Here is a 20,238-nt window from a genome sequence, read left to right on the forward strand (position 1 = left end):
TCCACTTTTTTTTGAGCGAAAGAAGATAAATTGATAAACAGTTTAAAAAAAAAAAAATAAAACAAAAGAAAGAGGGCGGATAAAATGATGGGAGGCAAAGCACAGAATATCAAGTTGACGTCAACCGAACGATTCGGCCAACCGTTTTCAAACTGTTGCATTTATTTACATCAGTGATTGCAAAGAAATAAATATTATACATACGAAGCATCGTTGTAAACGTTCCAGCTTTCCTTGCCTCTCTCTATTTTTTAATTTGCTATCTTCCTTTTTTTCTTTTTCTTTTTTTTTTTGATTTTTTGATACTCGTACGTGCTATTTTCTTTTTTTTCACTTTACTCTCGAACACCGTATAACCCTCGTCTCGTTTAATTTTAAAGATCGCATCGTCGAAAAAAAAGGGCGCGATCACAAGCTAATCGAATCGCTGGATAACTCTCGATTGCGATTTAATGTATAATTTAACACACGTTTCCCTCTTCTTTCCCTTTCCTTTCGTTTCGTTTTCATTCGCTTTGTCAAAGATTAATCCTCGAGACTCGCTAGCGTACGTATAGAGTACGTATCTCGTACATGGTAAGGCGTTGTCGAACGATCGCCGATACGATCTTACACGACGCGTGTAGAAAGAAGAAGAAAATTAAAATTTCAAAGTTGAACGAAAAAGCTTTAAAGCGTTCTTTGGAACCAAGGAGTATATTCAATAATTGGAAAAGTTTCGAGAGGAATTCGACGGGTGAAAAGATTCCAAAGAAAGAGAAAAGTGAAACAAAGTACTTCGTATCATCGTCTCTATGCACGATCGTGGAATCGATTGAATGATCGTCGAAGAGGATCGAATGTAATTCGCGCGAAGATCGAAATCGTGAGCAAATCGTGACACGGAAGCGCAAAGATCTCGTTCACCTTCGACCTCGAGAACAACGATGCGAACTAGCTGGCGCAAGCTGGATCGACCTGATCGCCTCGTTTTATTACCGATCTCGCATTCGGTAGTTCGGGGGGGGAGAGAGCGGAGTGGGGAGATAAGGGATACTTTTCTCTTATAGAAATCCCATTTTTGTATTTACAATAGAAACGACGTTGACGCGTCGCCGTCAGACACGCGAGAATTCGATCGATGGAAGTTACGATACCTTTTTTTCACTTTTTATTATTATTTTTTTTTTTTGGTTTCTTTTTCTCTTTCTTCTCTTTTCTTTCTCACGAAGAGAAATCGACGATCTATTTATTTATTTTATTCTTTTGGCCGCCGACGATATCTAACACTCTATCCTTATTTTATTTAAATCGTTTAAGTGAGAATCGCAGGGCGATTTCGTGAGCAGCAACGAAATAAATGAGCGTCTATACAATCTGCACGCGACATTTGTCCGGTTTCGACCGGCGATCGAGCAATCGGGGAGAAAATTGATCGAGTCTTTTTATCGTCTTTCCTCTCGATCCGTGCCTCGACAAACGCTCGACTACATTCGAATCGAATCGAATCGGATTCGTCCATCTATCGCCCAATTAAATCACGAACGATCTCTGAATGGATTTCATAAAATATAATATAAATTGAACAAAGGATCGTCCTCGTATTCTCGCTCCTCTCGCAAAGACAATTGAAATCTATCGAAACTATCATGGAGGTGTCGAATGGAGGATCATTGGCAATCCACCATCTCGAGATTTCAATTGATCTCTCTCTCTCTCTCTCTCTCGTTTTTTCTCCCTTTCGATCGTCACACGCGTCGAGACCGTAGCGCTGGTCGTCTCTTCTCTCCTCATGATTTTCGTCAACGAAAAAACCCTTAATGGATAAAAGAGCGTTTTCTTTTTTTTTTTCCTTTTTTTTTTTTTTTTTTTTCCTTATAGACGTATCGGAAAAATGCGGAGCTATTTCGAACAGAGAATTTCTCTCGCGTTATTATAAGATGCAGCGTTGTCCCGGATTCCCGTCGCTTCGATGGAAACAATCGTTCATCATCCGTTCGTCCGTTCGTCGTCTATCTTTTTCAAGAAAAAAAAAAAAAAAAAAAACTTTCCAATCGAATGGCGAAATCCGGATCCGCTCGTTAAACTTGTCATTTCCCGCGGAAACTTTCCGAAGGAGGGTGAGGAGGAGGGGGGGAGGGGAAGGGGAGAGGACTCTATCTATGGGCTCTCTAAAGTTTCGCCTAATTACGCGATATCCGAACGCTATCTAAAAAAGGAGAGAAGGAAGGAGTTAGAATATTGAACTGTCTTATGTACACGCGAAGCATCCGTCCACACGCATCTCTCTCTCTCTCTCTCTCTCTCTCAATCATTCGTCGGAAGTGTTCGTACGCTTAAGAATGGCGCGAGATTTAAATCCACTGTCAGCGAATTATCCTGGAACCACCGCAAAGCATCCTCTTGAAGGCTTGCCTGAACTCTGGTGAGAATACAGTGTATATCACAGGGTTCAGGGTGCTGTTGAAATAGCCCAGCCACAGGAAGACGCTTGCTATGAGCTCGGGTGGCTCGCAGACCTGGCACGTGGCGCGGAGCAACGCTACAACGAAGAAAGGCAACCAACACGCGACGAACGCCCCTGTGATTATCGCCAGAGTTTTCGCGGCTTTCTTCTCCCGCTTCGACTCGATCGTGTCGCGCGTCCTCTTGCTCGACGAGTGGGTCGAGTGGCTGCTCGAAGGATTCGTCACCGTGGTGGTGGTGGTGGTCGTGGTGGTCGTCGAAACGGTCGACGGGGTGACCGTGGTCGATTGGGTCGCGTTCGCCCCGTTGTAAGACGACGATTTCTCCGGCGAGATCGAGGAATGATCGGGCGTGGATCTCGTTATTGTGAACGCTGTCGACTCCTCCCTCGGTCTGCAAAAAAAATCGAATACGTGTTAATTTCGAAAAAACTCCTCTTTCTTTTTTTTCTTTTTTTCTTTCGAAAACGGATAATAAAGAAGCGTTTTCTTGAGCGTGGATCTTGAGATTCAAATCCGCGATGACGATTTTAACGATTCGCGTATATTCGGGAGAGTAATTGATCCGTGGAAATTATGAACAGAGGGAGATGGCGAGATGGATAAGTTAAGGAACTTAACGAGCCTCGCAACCGTGTATCTATTTCAGAGTCACGTGGAAGGGAAGCGGAACCTTTTCGTGACGTATCTAAGGATGCCTCTTCTTTCACGAGCTGGCTGCACAATAGTGCCCGGCCTCCTTCTGATCCGCTTCCGTGCCGCTTGAAATATCCTCCAGTACAGGAATAGAATAACCAACAGGGGTAGATAGAATGTCGCGCAAGTGGCGAAGATCTGGAAAGAAATTTTAAGAAATTCCTTATCCTTCGATCTCTCGAATGCTTTTTTTTGAAAGAAAAATTATCGCCATTTGTATTCCATCGATTCGTTAATATTTACCAATATTTATGAAGTTACGTGGGGAAAAAATCGAAATTGTCGCGATTGTGATTCGATCGAGAGGAGACGGCAACGTAATAACTTCTCGAAATAACTCGAGAGGAAGATTTTTATGATTGAATATGAAAAAGCAGGTTACCTGGTATGCAGGATCCTGGGACACCAGACAAGTCCCGTCCGCTATACGATCCAAATAATCAGGATCCTTCCATCCAAGTTGAGGCGCCAACGAGATTCCTAAGGACACCACCCAGACGGCGACGATCAACATACCAATCCGTCGTGGATTCCTCGCCTGGAAGTAAAGAAATTCTTTCACCGGTTATCACATATCGAGAATTGGAGAGGGCCCTCATACCGTCCGGATTCTTCCTCCCACACCGGAATATTTTTATAACATCTTGCTCGAGATAATATCCGGGATCGGGGTCAGGAAGCCGGCATGTCGAACGGCTACGTTTCAAGATTGAAATAACTCGATCGCATCACGGATAATCAACCGACCGTGTTGCCACATTATTATCGTGATTCTAAGCCCGGGATTTCGGTAACGCTACACCGAACATGCGGGTATCTGTAGCAGGTGTCATAGGATTTAGGTTCGATTAGTTATTGGCCATCGCCGATAAGACTAGATTAATTACCGGTATATTCGTGAATCTCGAGTTAAATTTCTCGACTTTATGCACTCGGCAAAAATTTGGCAAAGAAATCTTGATCGAATTTCTTGCGCATTCTCGCACGGACGTATTCTCGCGCACCAATTCTCCGTAGAATTCTTCTTCGAGGGTAAAAGGGATAAACGATACCAACACGTTGTGAACACGTTTCATAAAGCTATTATTAATTGCATCGTCCGTTTTAACTTTAACGAGCTCTCCCCTCGTACAAAGATTGCCGCATTTCTGGGATCGATATACGACCGTCCTAATCCCACCTCTCCTGTCATCCCTTCGAGGGATCGTAGATCGACCGTAAGTTTGTCATTCGTTGCGTCTATCTACCGACTATCTACCGCGACACTGTTAATTAACCTGTATATAATTGAGATCGGTGACTGCCCAATATCTGTCGACCGCGATAGCCACCAGATGCAATATCGAGGCAGTGCAGCAGAGAACGTCGCTGCTGGTCCACATGTCGCAAAGCTCGGGCCCCAGCGACCATTCCGAGTTTATCTGTAATAATAACAGAATTATCTGTTAGAGATGTGTGCATCGCTCGTGTCATCTTCCAATTCGGCGGATCCTAAAACTTTCACGGTGTCTTCGAACGCTTTGCCAACTTTCATTCGGACGGGTTCGAGCGAGGCACGTCATCGTAAAATCTTTTATGGTAAATTTTTAACACGTGGCGCGGAGGAAGGAACACGATACCGGAGACAGATTTACGATGGACGTCAAATTTTTCGAGTTTTTCGATCGACGCGAGTCGATACCTCGATTGTCCACGACCGTAAAAATTTATTCCGCGAATACGTATATATACGTAGGAATCGATCGTTTCCCTTATCAAAGCGACGGAGAAATTTTTTCATCTTACAATCTCTCGAATATCATTCGAAAATAAAGTCGTTAACGAGACGTCAGTTTCCAGTTTTCGCCGAGCATCATTCCGCTGTATTTGATGGGAAAGTGTAATTACAACGTTCCCTATAGGAGAAAATATGGCAATGAAAACAGAGAAACGAAGAACGATCCCACGGCCTGAAATTGTAATATCAGCTTCTACGACGGAAACTATAGTAATAACAGACGACATAATGAAAATTGCCGTAGTGGTGGACTCTCGACGCTAGAAATTCCCGCTAACTATCGCGAAACTCGAAGCAACGGCCGGGTATCGTGCCTTGAACCTGGGATCCTGTCGACGTGGAAATTCTCGTGATGCTCCTCTCTGTGACAAGCGCAAACTACACAGCATACTCATTTCCAATTTGCCACACGTGCGCACAGTGAAACTGTCAATGTAAATAACGCACGCGTCTCGTTACAAACATTCTAACTTTTCTAAATTCCATTCTGTGCCGTATCTTTTCGCTCCGGCAAAACTACGAAGCACGCGTATAAATGCGTAAATTTGTTCGCCGCGCTGCCTCCTGCTTCCGTGTAAAAAAAGATAGGAAAAAGCGCTTACGTACGCTCGATTGTCGTATAACTCTTAATTGAAAAAATTCCCCCTAACATTCGAACGCGCGATATTAGTACGTTTACCTTAAATACTTGAATGCAATTCGTTGTTACAGAGACGATGATGTCGAGCAAGTAGATTTTTAATCGCTTGCACATTTATTATTACATTTGTCGGTACAATGCAAATACAAAAATGTAAGATGAATTTAATATCGTCTGCGTGTAATTAAATTTTCCTTATAAAAAAAATCGTGAAAAGTGACTAAAAATTTTGTCATCCAACTCAGAAATTAGAGAAGATTATCCCATTGAAGTCGCTTTTTCGTTTTACTTCGATATCTCGTATCGCCGAGATATACGGATTCGAAGCGTCGAAACGCAGAGATTTGTGTACAAATACGATACGAGAGAGTTTACACTTTTTTCCCAGGAATGGCGCATTGCGTTCTTCCAGGAATCGCGTCTGTTTCGTCTGGAGTTTGAGATAGGTCAGTGAGACGAGGCGCGAGCGAGAGATTCGAATAAGCGACGAGATTTAACGATTAAAAATTACTCCTTTCCTCCTTGCACGACGATATCCCGGGAACCAATAGTCGAGATAAATCGGAAAGCGTTTCAAAAATTGAAGTTCCACGCTTTCAACGATCGTTGAATTCGTTCGCCGGAAGTGGTTATTTTCGAAGCTATAACGATTCAAAATTTTCCTAGTTTCAATTAAGGATTTTAAACTTAAAAGTTCCAAGTTGCGTTAAATTAGATAAACCTTGATAAATACGTTTATCTTTCGAAAAATATTACTTATAATGATCTCACTCAACAACGTATTAAGCTGATTCTAAGTTGATTTAAAACTTATCTTCGAGTTTCTTGAGTTTCGAAGTAACTTTATTTAATCGATCTTGTCCGGGATTATTTATCTTAATTAATTTGCAAGCAATTTTATTTAAGTTCCGATTGTTTGTACCTGTCAGCTTCCTACTGATTCTAAATTACGAGACGTAAAAAAAAAAAGGAAACCGGATATACAGTTTTGCTACTTGGCTTTAAGGCAACATAAAATTTCAGCATCTCGACGAGCCTACTCGATCGTTCATTTCTTTGACGTTTCATGAAAGTTCGATCGCAACGTGTGCCTGGAATTTCTCGCGCGCACGTTGGGAAGAAGACACATATGGCGAGGTGCAGAAGCTCGAAGCTACGCCGAGTATTGAAAAGGGAAGAAGAACGAAAAATGAGAAATGGTTAATAGAAAGAAAAGCAGCTAACTTTATGAAGGAACCTTTTACGCCAGAAAGAAAAGGGGAGCCAATTTTCTATCTCTCTTCCGTTGTATCGTGTATAATGGTTCGCGGGCGAACAAAAATTTGTCGTCTCCTCGTTTCTTTATTTCCACCCTTCGTGAAATTTTCCACGTTAAATGGGTCGCGTAGTTGATTAAACGTTGATGAAACTCTGCGCGTTAACTCGTACGTAAAAAATACCATAGAATTTATCTTAATTCATACGCTACTTGCGTAGAGAGAAGAAAGAAGATTATTTCTCGATGGGTGTATTCATCGCAGGGACAATTTTTATAATTCTCTCAAGCGTGTGTGAAAATTTAATTCAGAAAAGAGACTGACCAAACCAAACCTCAAACTTCAAATCCTATAATTTTTCATCGATGGAGTTTTATTGTCTTTTTTCTTTTCTTTCCCTTTTTTTTTTTTTTTTTTTTGATACCGATGATACTATCGAAACTGGTTCATTAAAAGTATACTGGATATAGTTAATTAAAAATGCCGAACTGTGCCTACACTTTTCGACGTAATTCATCCTGTCGTCGACCAGACATAAATTCGTCCGTTAAAAAGTTTCGCATCGCGCAAAAATGTGGGGAGCAAAAACCAGAAGGTGGAAGGTATTTTATTAACGTCGATAATAACGCGTGAAAAATAATTAATAAAAATGACGATTTGTAACGGAAAGCAACGAAAAGTTGATACGGGCAAAGTTTGGACGACTTCTAATTCAAACTTGTTCAAACGCGTGCAAATTTTGAATCACGAGAGAGAGAGAGAGAGAGAGAACAGGGATGAAGCAAGAGGTACACTTGCGATTGATTTAAAGCGTTGTCCCATTTTTCGAGTCCTCGAAGAGCGCTGAGCAGCGCTTACCGAGCGTGTCTCTAAATAAAACTTCTTCTACTTCTGTCAAACTTGCGGAAGACAGTCCCCGATTTGATAAAGTCGGCACTTTTTCCATCCCCTTACGTAACGAAAACGAGGCCACCGCTCTCTAATTTCCATTCAATTTGGATGGCTCGCCGCTTAAAACACCGCTTCGAAACACACGTTCGTGATCGTTCGATGGTGACGATTACGTCATCTGACGACCGATAAAAAGTCGATAAAAAGCGCATCGCGCACGTTTCGTTCCGTTTGATCCATTAGCCAAACGTGTATATACATAAAAAAAAAAAAAAAAAAAAAATAGCACACACGTTTCATCCGGATACAGAAATATCTTCGGATGACAAGTCGAGTCACAGATCGTATTTGTCAGGAAGTGGGGGATTTGTCGAGAGATGTCCCGAGCACGGGTATCGATAAAGGATTTCCCATGGCGACAGAATTCAATTCCCACGATGAACGTCCTCTTCTTTTTTCTCTCCCTTTTCTCTCCCTTTTTTTTTTTTTTGTGTGTCTCCATTACACGATGAAGCAAGAACATCCGTGAACGTAATCGCAACACCGTGCGATCAGGCGTCAATGTGTTGAACAACGGACTATCTGAATACCAAGAGGCTGGGTTGGGAAGCGTTTGTTCCCGTACAATAGAATCTCCGGCTCGGGCACCACAACGGCCTCGTAAATCATCCGCTCGTGTCACTGCGCAACATATTCGTAAGGAGATTAGAATCGATACACCCGCGCGGCCAAACTTCCCAATTTTTTTTCCATTTCGCGGTGAGTTTCTCTAATCGACCAACGGATTTATCTCGGTTAAATTGGATAAAATCGAAACGAAGAGTCGGGTTGATCGATATCTGCTTCTTTTTCAATCGATCGATAAATCTTCGAAATTTCTGAACGATGTAAAATTTGGAAAGATACTAGTCGACGCATCTTTTTAAAAGTTGAATTATACAAGTTTTACGACACATCGAAACGAGGAGATTTTTATCCATTGATTTTATCCGTTGGTTTGATCATTTAAAAAAAAAATTATATAAAATAACACGTGTATGTTTGTGTGTGTGTGTGTGTGTGTGTGTGTGTGTGTATGCGTGTATGTAATAGGTTACATTCATAAATCGAGCTCGAATCTGATTGAAACGCGTTACCAATTTATTTGGTCAACCTTTCTAAATCGGGCGATAGTGCGGCAATCAAAGGCGGATCGATTCCAATCGAGATAGCAAAATTAATGCCCGGAAATCCCGCGCAACAAGTGCCCAAAACAGTGGTAAAGTCTGGCGCAAAATGAAGCGTTCGAACGGGTCGAAACTTGAAAACGGGTCAAGTCTCCAACTTGGCCAATGCCGATTCTCCTTCTTTAAACAAATATCACTTCGGGGGAAGTTTCTTGGTCGGGCCAATTTCAGGAATATTACCTCGCCGGCAGCGGAATCGCTGCTGCCTCGAACGGATAAATAGTCGAATCCAACGAGTCGACTCTCTTAAAATTCTCCCACAATTATAACTTGGGAATAGAGTTAATAACAATTTCTCTCGATTCGTTCGAGCACTGGTAATTACTTCTTCCATTCCGTTCATCGATCTCCAATTCTCCGAATTCCAGAATATTTCGCGGGGCAGGAAATGAATTAGGAAACGATAAATCGGAGGATTTCGGAGGTCGAGTTTCGCAAGCGAATCGAAATGCTCGGGATAATTAGCAACGAGCTGTGGAACGATGGTCGAAGGGAGGTGAAGGTTCGAAAGTAGAAGGGCATTTCTCGAAAGGGCATTTACACTTTTTGAAACTGAGACTGAACTCAATTTCCACTTACAGGTTCGGTTGTGGATCGGATAATCGGGCAAGATTCGTTTGAATGGAAAGCTGGTGGCGTTTAAACGAGACGGCACAGAACTTTTAACGCGGTACCATAGAGCTACAAGTTAGCTGAAAGAAGGGAAGTGGTAACCAAGGGGTGGGAAATTAATGGTAGCTCGCAAAGGACGTGCAATTCGTGTCGAGAAGATTTTTCCTCGCTTCGCCCTTGAGAAACCCCTCGACGGAATATCCTCCTTCCCTCCTCGACTCCGTGAAAAATTCAACTACGCGTCTTAGAAAAACAGACCTTTGTCGACCATTTCTCCCGTTTCTATTTTTAACAACCATCCCCTCGTATCCTCATAACGCCGTCCTCTCAAACGCGCGATTAAAGACTCTCCATCTCCCCCCTCGAATCTTGAAACGAAACAAGAGAATTATTCATCCAAGGAGGAATTTCGCGTATTTTTCTTCTTCTTCTTCTTCTTTTTTTTTTTTTTGAAAAGAATCTATTTCCAACGAAGAAATATATATATATATATATATCCTTTGCCGATTAATACGACGAGAAATTTCGCGCGTGCGAGAAATCGAAGCGGGGTCGGTTCTAGAAAGAATCCCCTGGACAGATTGGTTTTGAGGAAGGAGGAGAGACAGAAGAAGGATTGATGAGAGGAGAAAGAGACGCGCGCCTGCTTAAAAGTCCATTCATGGTATTGGAATCCAGGTTGGAAAGCCAATCGACTTTTGTCTTCGCCATCGACCATTATCTCTCCTCGCCACCCCTCGTCCTCCCGCCACCCTACTCTCGTCTACTCTGCCCCCTCGACAATTTGTTTCGTCGAAACCCCTATCCAATCGGATCTCTATCTCCACGAATAATCGTTCACTTATTAGACGGAGGCCAACGTCTGGAGGCTTTCTGCGAGTTCGGAGATACGCTTCAGCCGATATCGATATCTCGAAAACATTTTTCGGAAAACGACCGATGGAAATAATCGAGAAGAACACGATCCAGACGGAGATGAAATGGAACGAGGGGTGTGAAGTGGGACGCGGGTGAACAATAACGAACGATACACAAGCGTGGCCGAGATAGGGATGATGCTATAGGAGGTCTGAATTCCTTTTTACCGTGCGCATTCGGCGATTCTCTCGGGTGAAAAAAGTGGCAGAATGCATTTAGGGCACGCTTAACAAAACCATCCCCTTTTCAAACGAAGCGAAATTTTTTCACGCTCTGGATAGAAATAGAGAATAAAACGATTTCTTCTCCTTTCTTTTTTCTCTCTCTCTGAAAAAGATACATAATTCGAAGCGCTTCTTCCCTTCTTTCTTTATCGTCGATCATCGAAAAGGTAGAAAGGTAAAAAGTCGCCATCGTCGTATTTTCCCTTCGACCCTTGATCTGCCCTTTCACTTGACTCTCTCTCTCTCTCTCTCTCTCTCTCTACAATGTTTGAAACGCATTGAACCTTGAATCTGGAGTGAAATTATATAACCATAACGTTAAGTAAATAATTTCCCTGATAAAGGAAAGCCTCGCATGATCGTCAAAGTGTGAGGGAAGGATTCGATAAACAGAGAAGCGTCACGGTAAACACTGTTCAAGCTTTATTTTATCGCGAGCTTCGTTTGCCCTTTCGGATTTTTCCCTGTCGTCGACACGCGCAATCAACCGATACACGCCACCCTGAAACGCGTGTTTCTCGAACTTGGATCAATAATCTTCCACTTCCTTTCGGTTGGGCTGGCCGCCGACGAAAATTCCTCGTCCATCACACGCGATCGCGAGATATCGTTGAAAATTCGATCGATTTTTCTTGGATCGTTCCCGAACGCGTTTTCATGAAAATAAAATTTCGACTCGATTCGACTCGAAACGATTAAGCATTTCCCTCCCGTTCGAAGCGCGGTGGACAGTTATCTGAAATTCGGCAACCGTCGTCGAGATCGAATTTTCCCTCTCGAGAAAATATTCCCTCTTTGGCGTCCTGCCAAACACGATTCAAGTTGTCAAGTTGCTCGAGAAACGATAACTCGAGTCTAAGAAATTTCCCCAATTTTTTTCTTCAAAAATTCTTCAAAAGAAATCCTCGAGAAAGAAATGATCGTTCAACTTCGATCCAACCACCCTCTCTTCCGCTTCATTTTCCCGAGTCGATAGTATTAAAAAAAATTTCACTCACGTCCGACCAATTTCATCTTCGTTTGGCTCTCGCTCGTTGCATCGAGACAAACGATTTCGTCGATGGACGAAAGGCGAAGGAGCCGATGGAGAACGCTCGAACGTATCGTCGAAACTGAGATGCGACGAAGCGGAAGCATTGACTGAGCAATTGGACGCGAAGCTTTCGACAACCGGTCGTTCTTCGGGACAAGAGAGGTTGCATTCGGGAAGAAGAAACGTCGGAAAGGGGCGAGATAAAAAGGGTTGGCCGGTTGAAAAATAACGCGAGTGGAGAGGCAATGGTCGCATCCCTCGTCCTCCCCTCATCCTCGTGTTTCTCGAAGAGGAATAAATCGAGATTCCATCCGACTATTTATAAGAATTGGCGTGTTCGCCTCTCTCTTGCTTTCGCGTGAAAATGATAAGGGGAGGAGGGGAGGAAAATGGCACGGAGGAACGATAAGTCACGCGTCTACTTCTTCACCGTTCGATTTTTATATCGTACGCGTCAGCATTAATAATAAAACGACGGATGAAATGCATCCTTGTTCGTGAAACGAGAGCATAGGTAGTTTCCTTTTTTTTTTTTTTTTTTTTTTTAATATCATGTCAATAAATCGCTTTTCGTTTTATAATTATTCCATAAACAAATTTACACTTTTCTAAAATGATCTAGCTAGTAGATCACAAAATCAAAGGAATGGAGTTCGTAGAGTTCGGATTTACTTCATCCTTGTAAATTGAAATTTTCTATAAACATTTGAACTTTGGATCTCTCCTCAAACGACGCTTCATTCACTCTCTGTATCTGTATTTATTAAGAGTTAATATCAGAGAAAATATTATGTCAGTTATTCACCTGAAAAAGAAAAAGAAGTAAAATTTCAACATTTCGATTGGCATTAACATCTATGATGTAATGTTGAGCGAGAGTATCTTCAAGTCGAAACGAACGCATTTTGAATTATCGTCGTGTTTACGAGGGTTTTAAAACGGGCTGCTTAAGACCTTCATCCCGACGAGATTGCTGTAAAATCTCGGCAAAGGTAGTTAAACCGGGGAGATCCTTTTAACGCTGAGTAGTCGTAAGAAATCCTTGCACCCGTCATCTCGGGCACGAAGATCCTAATAGAGAAATATCATTCGACTTTCCAGACGAATAAAAACCAGGTTTAGATAGTGGTTTTTATAAAAAGCCACGCTCCTCTCGAATAATATAATGTTAACCGACCGATCGAATTAACAACTTTCCGAAACCGATCAGAATTATTATTATTATATTCATAAGATGATGTATTTACTTCGGATAAATATCTGGCGAGCGTGGAAAGTTTGCTCGAGAGATTTGAGGAGGTGAAACGGGAGGAAAGTTTCCCAATAAAGGGGCGCATCGGCGAAACAGAATATCCGAAAGGAATATAACAGGTGTTGGCTTTGAAACTTACCCGTTTGCCAACAATAGTAAAAAATAAGAAATATGAAAACTGGCTGTTACCACGAGATCGTATCGTGGTAAAGAAGGAAGGAAGGAAGGAAGGAAGGAAGGAAGGAAAGATAGTATCGTCGACCGTGAAAATCCTCCGGTGACTGGAGAGGCGTCGCGCCTCCAAGTATTTGTCGAAAGCTTTCCAAGAATGGAAAACTTATCCCCGAGAAACGATGAGACGTGTTCGAAAGATGCGGCTCAAGTTGAAAGTTCTTCACACTTCGGGACGAGATGTCGATGGAGAGGCAAAGGTGTCTCTCGACCAATTCCCCATCAAACCTCTCCATACACGAACTGTGCGTCGCATTAACGGGAGTCGAGGAGGGGACGATGACGAAACTTTGATCGTTGAAGAGATGGCAAAAATCTCAAACATACCTTTTCATATTTTTCTCGGAAGAAAATTGAGAAAAATAGAAAAGCTCGTATCGATTTATACGCCAATTTTTCAATCCAATTTTTATCTCTGCCTTCACTGTATGTGTTATTAATATTACTTTCATATTTTTACTTGATCGTTCTAAAGTTTCCTCGAAAAAGAAAAGGAGAAGGAAAGAAAGATTTATTATTTCTTTCTCTAGATCCCGTCCGATTTTTGCTCCAATGGTGCGAATCGATCGATGAAAAATCGACGGTGGCAAGGGAGGCTAACGAACGGAGGATAACGAATCGAGAGAAATAAAATTGGAACGAAGGGAAGGGTGGTTTATGTGCACGTCGTACGGAAAGGAGAATGGGAAAGAAAGAATAGCGAGCAAACGTGCGAGGCAAGGTTTCAAAGGATCCCCAACCTTTATCCGTGAGATTCGGACGGAAGCCACCTAGGGATGCAATTGAAATTGAAGGTCCTTGCAGCCTTGGTCTAAGGCTCGATACAGGCGGGCTCGTGAAACTTTTACGATTCGAATCGAGGCCACTCCCCGTCCCTCCGTTTGATCCCTGGCCATCTTTAAATTTCTTCTTCTTTGCCTCGCGTTCGTTTGACCAACCACATCCTCATCTCGATATATAATCGACCGATTATATTCCTGGAATAAAGGTCTAAGATCGAAAAGATGAAAAATAAATAATTGTTAAAATAATTGATTTATATCTCGACGTTTTTCAATTATCTCTTCTCGAAAGATCGAAAATCGAAAGATTACTTTTTCTATGATGGAAAAGTAAAACGCGAAAATGGTACATCGAAAATGGAAGAGTAATTTTTCAGCCACGTTTCTGAATATTTCAACGGGACAAAGTGATCTTACAAGTTGCACCAGTGAGGCAAAAATCTCGCGAATCATTTTTTTTTTTTTTTTTTTTTTTTTACACTTCACTGATAAATATCTCAGCGATACGAGCGTTCATTAGCTGAGAGACAACAACGTCGAAAATTCTACACTCTGAATTTTTCCCCGAATTTTTTCCCGTTTACGAGTTGCGCGAATCTTGACGATTGAAAGAGACATTTTTTAGGACGAGCGAATTTCTGTGATCCCTCGTCATAAACGTCGATTGAAAATTTTCGAATCCACCGATTCGAAAAACGAAATCGAAATCTAAATTGCTCGATCGAACTCGCGGTGTATTTTGTAAATTTCTACTCGATTTATTGGATTTACTATTTCCCTCGTGTTCCACACAACTTGTTTGTCAACGTCAAATAGGAACGTGCCATGTTATGCACAGTTGGATATCGTTCGTTAAACCGATCACTCTATCGGTTTACGAATTTCATATTCAACAGATTCATGAATCATTGATCGAAACATTATTGCGATACGATTCCTCTTTGAATTCCGATATTGTGAGATGATTAATGAAGAATCGGAAACGGCTCGAAACGAAGAAAAATTTCGTTCGTCGTTTACAATTTACACAAGACGAGATGTAATTTTTTTTGTTAATACTATATTATTGTTAAGGGAGCAAAAATAATAATTAGATCGTCTTCTGTTCTTTCAGTTCCACGTTATAATTCTGTTATAACGTTCGACGCGAGCACACCATGTTCAGAGAAACATAAAAATCTTGTACATTATTTTTCGCTTTCTTCGATTCAATAGCCAACAAATTTTACGAGAGTGAATTTCTCTCTTATAAACCCGATAAACAGTCCAAAATTCCCGATGGATCGGTATTTCCATTTTATCGCTCCGTTTTTCGAAGATTTCTTTCTTTTTTTTTTACTATTATTATCAGCTTTTATTACACCGATTGAAAGCTCGCCGCGAATTCTCGCGGTCTATAAAACGCAGCGTTGCACGTAGTCACGTATCGATAATTTACTTGGAACGCGCGCCCCTATAATGACGTCACAACGCGATCATTACGGAAGAAACGATCGATCCCGCGTTGCAATTTAAAGACATCCCTATCTCCACTAGCTCCATCGAATCTCCTTCTTCAAATTCTCTCTCTCTCTCTCCCTCTCTCTAAATAATCCCGATCGAGGCGTTGGAAAATCGGGATTGCGATCGAGATCGCGGGATATTTCGCTTGCCCTCCCTCCACCTCTTAAAAATAATAAGAAAAGAGAAAGAGGGGGGAGGGAAAAAAAGAATACGAAGATGCGAAGAAAACCAATTACTCCAACTGCTTTTATGCGCAGAAACATTCTTCAATGTGTGTGCGCAGTGGCACTTCACACTTAAAATCTTTCTGCGAGCAAACGAAACAGAGTCAGAGAGGGCGAAGATGCTGGAGGAAGAAAGATTCTCGTCCTCGATGGAAAACGTTTTTTCCCCTTCCCCTTCCTCGTCATCAAATTTAATCGCGTATAAATTTTTAGAAATCTCTCTTTCGAAAGAGATGTCACAACTTGGACGAGGGCGAGCACTTGGTACTATCTCTGAAAAGGTAAAGGAAACTAGACGGAGGAGGAGTACGTGTGTATTCAACCAACTTCTCGTCAGATAAAGTTAATCCAAGTTTCCATGTTGGAGGGGAAAAGGCCGGCAATCCGGCAATCGATGTATTAATACACGTCGAAATGGTGGAAGACCGGCAATGGATGGAGGGATGATCCGAGCAAGCAAGCGGGTGAGATGGAAAAGGAAAGCGGAAGCGAGGGGAGGAAAATCTTGAGAAGCGAGTAGCGAGAGACGAGTTGCTCGCAAATAAGCTTCGACTTCGGTGATACCCTCTTGCACGAGCTCCCTACTCTCTTCTCTACTCCGTTTCTGGTAGCGCGAACGCACTACTTGTACTACTTGGTTGTACACGACGCTAAAAGCAGTCGCAATATCGCGCGCCTTTGAAATAAGTGCATTTACCTTGAGAAACGTTTCTCAGCAATTTCCCCTTTGATCCATCTTCCTTATTTTTCCTCTTTAATTCTCGCTTCTTATTTCTCTTTATTCTTTAAAACAAATAGCTTATTCAAGGAGATGAGACAAACGTTCCAGGGCTTGAGATGTTGGTGAAATAGATTTTGCGGACGACGAAAAGAGATACGTATTTTTCTCTTCTGTTTCTCTCTCTCTCTCTCTCTCTCAGGATAGGATTTTTTTTCAACTTTTTGTAACTTCTTTGTAACTTTCTTTGCACTCGACGCTTCTCAAACACAAAATTTCCTTCCGTTCCATGATAGATGGCGCAATTTGCTTACATCTGCAATGTTAATTGCAGATGCAAGTTACGAGCGAGTTAACTGCTGATTCATCCCCGATATTCGATTAAATTTCGATCAGACAGTGTCTATCCTCGACCAGCGTTTGACGAACGTTGTGCGTCACCCGTTCTTTGCCCCGGCCAATTGATCACGTTTGATTTTACATCGTTCGTTCGTTCGTTCGTTCAAAAATCTCGTTTTTCACTCGTACGCGCGCGCGACGCGTATTTTACGCGAGCGATAAATTAACGATAAATTTCCGCGAAAACGAAGGAAATAATTCTACGAGTTATGCAAAGTTACAGATGATTAAATTAATAGATTCGAACAGATCCTCCGGACCGATAAATCTCTCGATGGCAAAATCCCATTGCAAATCTCCTCCCCCCCCTCATATTTCATATCCCCGAGGATAAAATTAATCTTTGTCATCCCGGAACGATTCGTAACGTTATTACGATATAACGTACAACGCCAATTTAGATCCATCCATCCATCCTCGAACGAACGAAATCGAACGCATTCCACCAATTAATTTCCACGAAATTTTCTCTATCAATTCGCCCGATGGATCTGCGTAATTGCGTAAAAGACCCCCACCTGCGATCCCGCCCCCCTCGTTCCTGTCTTTTATCGGTTTATTGAGGGAACAACGAGAAAGGATTGATACGATTAATTTGAAACGACATTTGTTCGCCGAGAATCGAACGATATGGATAACGATATTAGCCAGGAGGAAGTTTACGAGACGAGTTGAATAAACGATTCGAGGGGAGTAAACAGAGGGATATAAAATAAATACGAGTGGAATGGAAAGAGGTGGATGGAAAGTGTATACCGGTCGGAGGTAGGGATAAAATTTTCTTACTCTCGAAGAGGAAGAAGAGGAAAAAGAAGAAGGAGAGGGAGAAAGGATGAGATATTTAAGAGGAGAGAAGGAAGCGAAATGAATTTCTCTAAGAGAGAGGAGATGGATTCGAAACGATGAATCGAATAAATGGCAAGCTTGATAAAACGGCAAGCTTCCGAATCGCGCAATCCCGGTCGGAGAACTGGCTGTTCGATACGAAACAATATAAATTTAGGAGCTCTAGGTGGAAATATTATGGGTACACGCTCGTTTGTACAATCGCGCGATTGTATATAATCGAATGGAAAATTTCTTATAATATCGTTCTTATTCCATCGAATGTTATTCCATCAACATGATATTATTCTTTATTCAAAACGGTACGATACGATCGTTGTTGCGTAATTTAAATGCACGAATCAACTTTTTAACGAAGAATTTCGTTATTGAGTTATAGCTGGGGGGGGAGGCGAGAGGAGGGAGGGGAAAAAAAAATTGACGATTAAAAGTCTCTCTTGGCACAATTTTTCCGTTTAACGATTCCGGATTGGGACAACAATCGTCGAAAGAAAACAATCAAAAATTCGCCGTGGCGAGTAAAATTGCACCATGGAACAATGGTGCATGCAAGTGTGCATACATCTCGCTGCCGATTTGTCTCTATTTTTTTTTTTTTTTTTTTTCCCTCTTTTTTTTTTACGCATCATGATTATTGGAACGGTAAAGCAAGCTTGCAATCAACTCCCTATCGTAAAATCAACTATCAATATTGACGGAAGCGTTGTTTAAAAATCGGGCGGATGATCAACTCGTGAAAAGTATGTCGATTCTTGACCACACTGAATTTTCTTTCTTTTTTCTTTTTTTTTTTAAATGTCATTCATTCAGAGAATCGAAGACAATCGAAAAGCTCGCGTCGATTTTTCTCTCCTCGGAGACGGAAGACAAACTGGCTCCGTTTCCTTGGGATTAAACGGCGCGATAAGTAAACTCGAATAGAGATTTTGATCGATACACGGAAACGTGACGAGGTAAACACGGGAAAAAGATATCGTTCGATAAATTTCGGATAAGACTGGAAGATATATACAGCCGTAACCTTTCACAACTCTTCATCTCTGTCATCCTTTTCGCGGATATTGCACGGTATTCTAAACTTATTTGCGGAACTGAAAAATGGTGGCTAAAATCCCAACGGCGATAACTGAAAAGAGGAAAAGAAAAGAAAAGAAGAAGAGAAACGTTAAACATTGCATAAGTATGTTCGTGAAAACGTATAAAATCGTATAAAACGACGTAGTAGTTTCACGCGATACAATAGAAATTGCATTAATATGTATCAGGAAAGTTATGAAATTGATGCCGGAATCACAGTTATGACGTGCATAAATAAAAAGTTGGGAACAAGTAGTATGGCCGCATAAATGCGGCGACAACATACGCGATCCATTTATAAATCATGCCCCGTTTCCATCCATCCATCCAGACTAATGATAAATAAATGTTGCGAAATGAAATGATTGTCACTCGAATATTAAGCATCTCATAAACATAAACATAGAACAGAGATGGATTTACAATTCGTATCGCAAATGTTTTTTTAATAAATCACCTCTCCTGGCCATCCTCCCCTCCCTCGTTTCCATCTTGGGAATTTAATACGACATTCTCAAGATACATTCGTCCCCGGATCCTCGATAAAATACGGAAACGAACCGCCTAAGCGGGGGAGGGGAGGCAACAATAAAATGCTGCTCGACGTTTGTCGGTATGCGCGGTGCAACGCATCAGGAATTCGCGGCCACTGAATTCCTTGTGTAACCAAACGCGACTCGCATTGTTGCACGGGGAAAAACGAACCGCCGGATGCTCGACATCCGGCCAAGCTTTCCAATTACATTACCGCGGAGGTCGCGCAACGAGCGGTCATCAAGCGGAAGGACGAGGAAAAAAGAGAGAGAGAGAGAGAGAGGGACGGAAAGTAGAAAAGAAGGAGGAAGAAAAGAGTGGCGTACACCTAGGAAACCATGGCGACTTCGTTTCCACGCCATGTGCTTTAAACGTGGCCCGTATTCCCACGAGTACCGAATAGAAAATTGAACGAGCCTGGCGCCATCTTGGTTCTCGGTCGACCGTCTTGCAAGACGTCTCGAAATAAATTGGCGGGGGAGGAAAAAAAAGGAGAGGAGGGGGGGGGGGCATCGAGACGAAAACGGTATGTAAACGGTGTTGACAATGATAATGATGTAGTGATGTTAGGTTAGGAATCGCGAATCTATCTAAGAAGGGAAAAGAAGGGCGAATGAAGATCGAATCAAGATGGAGGAAGACTACTAAGTAGTACTAAGCTCGTTCTAATTAAGAGAATTCCAGAATTCCAGGAGGTGGAAATTGTTTGGCAACGTTTCCACCTTCCGAGAGAGCCAATCACAAATACTTGGGGAAATACTTTGACTAACTTGCCCCCCGTTTGTGTGGGCAACAAGTAACATTGTCAAAGCGTTTCGAAAAACGTTTAATGCCCGCGGATCCCTGGTTCCAAGCTCCTCCCGAGCTGGATACCGACGCGTTTCATCAGAGGTTCTCCTAAAAGCTTCGGGCGAATCGAGCTTGGAATAATTCCAAAAGCTTCGAGAAGAAAACG

At 42.0% G+C, this 20,238-nt stretch overlaps 1 protein-coding gene across 6 annotated transcripts in view; it reads right to left on the bottom strand.

The window, feature by feature from the left end:
- Window positions 1-109: 109 nt before the first annotated feature.
- The window catches only part of 5-HT1 (serotonin receptor), a 104,203-nt gene continuing 84,074 nt past the window's right edge, over window positions 110-20,238 (bottom strand). For 5 of the 6 annotated variants that reach the window (XM_086914361.1, XM_086914362.1, XM_003692609.4 and 2 more), the window contains 4 exons: window positions 4,418-4,561; window positions 3,523-3,678; window positions 3,118-3,278; window positions 110-2,838 (listed from right to left, as the gene is read on the bottom strand). In XM_086914361.1, coding sequence (XP_086770487.1) covers window positions 2,346-2,838; window positions 3,118-3,278; window positions 3,523-3,678; window positions 4,418-4,561 — 954 coding nt within the window. In that variant the 3' untranslated portion in view covers window positions 110-2,345. The remainder of the gene's footprint in view (window positions 2,839-3,117; window positions 3,279-3,522; window positions 3,679-4,417; window positions 4,562-20,238) is intronic. The other variant, XM_086914366.1, reaches the window with a different exon arrangement.

Source organism: Apis florea, unplaced genomic scaffold (assembly GCF_048593485.1).
Source record: "Apis florea isolate Af1SG1 unplaced genomic scaffold, ASM4859348v1 contig_3587_pilon, whole genome shotgun sequence".
NCBI classification, from domain to species: domain Eukaryota; kingdom Metazoa; phylum Arthropoda; class Insecta; order Hymenoptera; family Apidae; genus Apis; species Apis florea.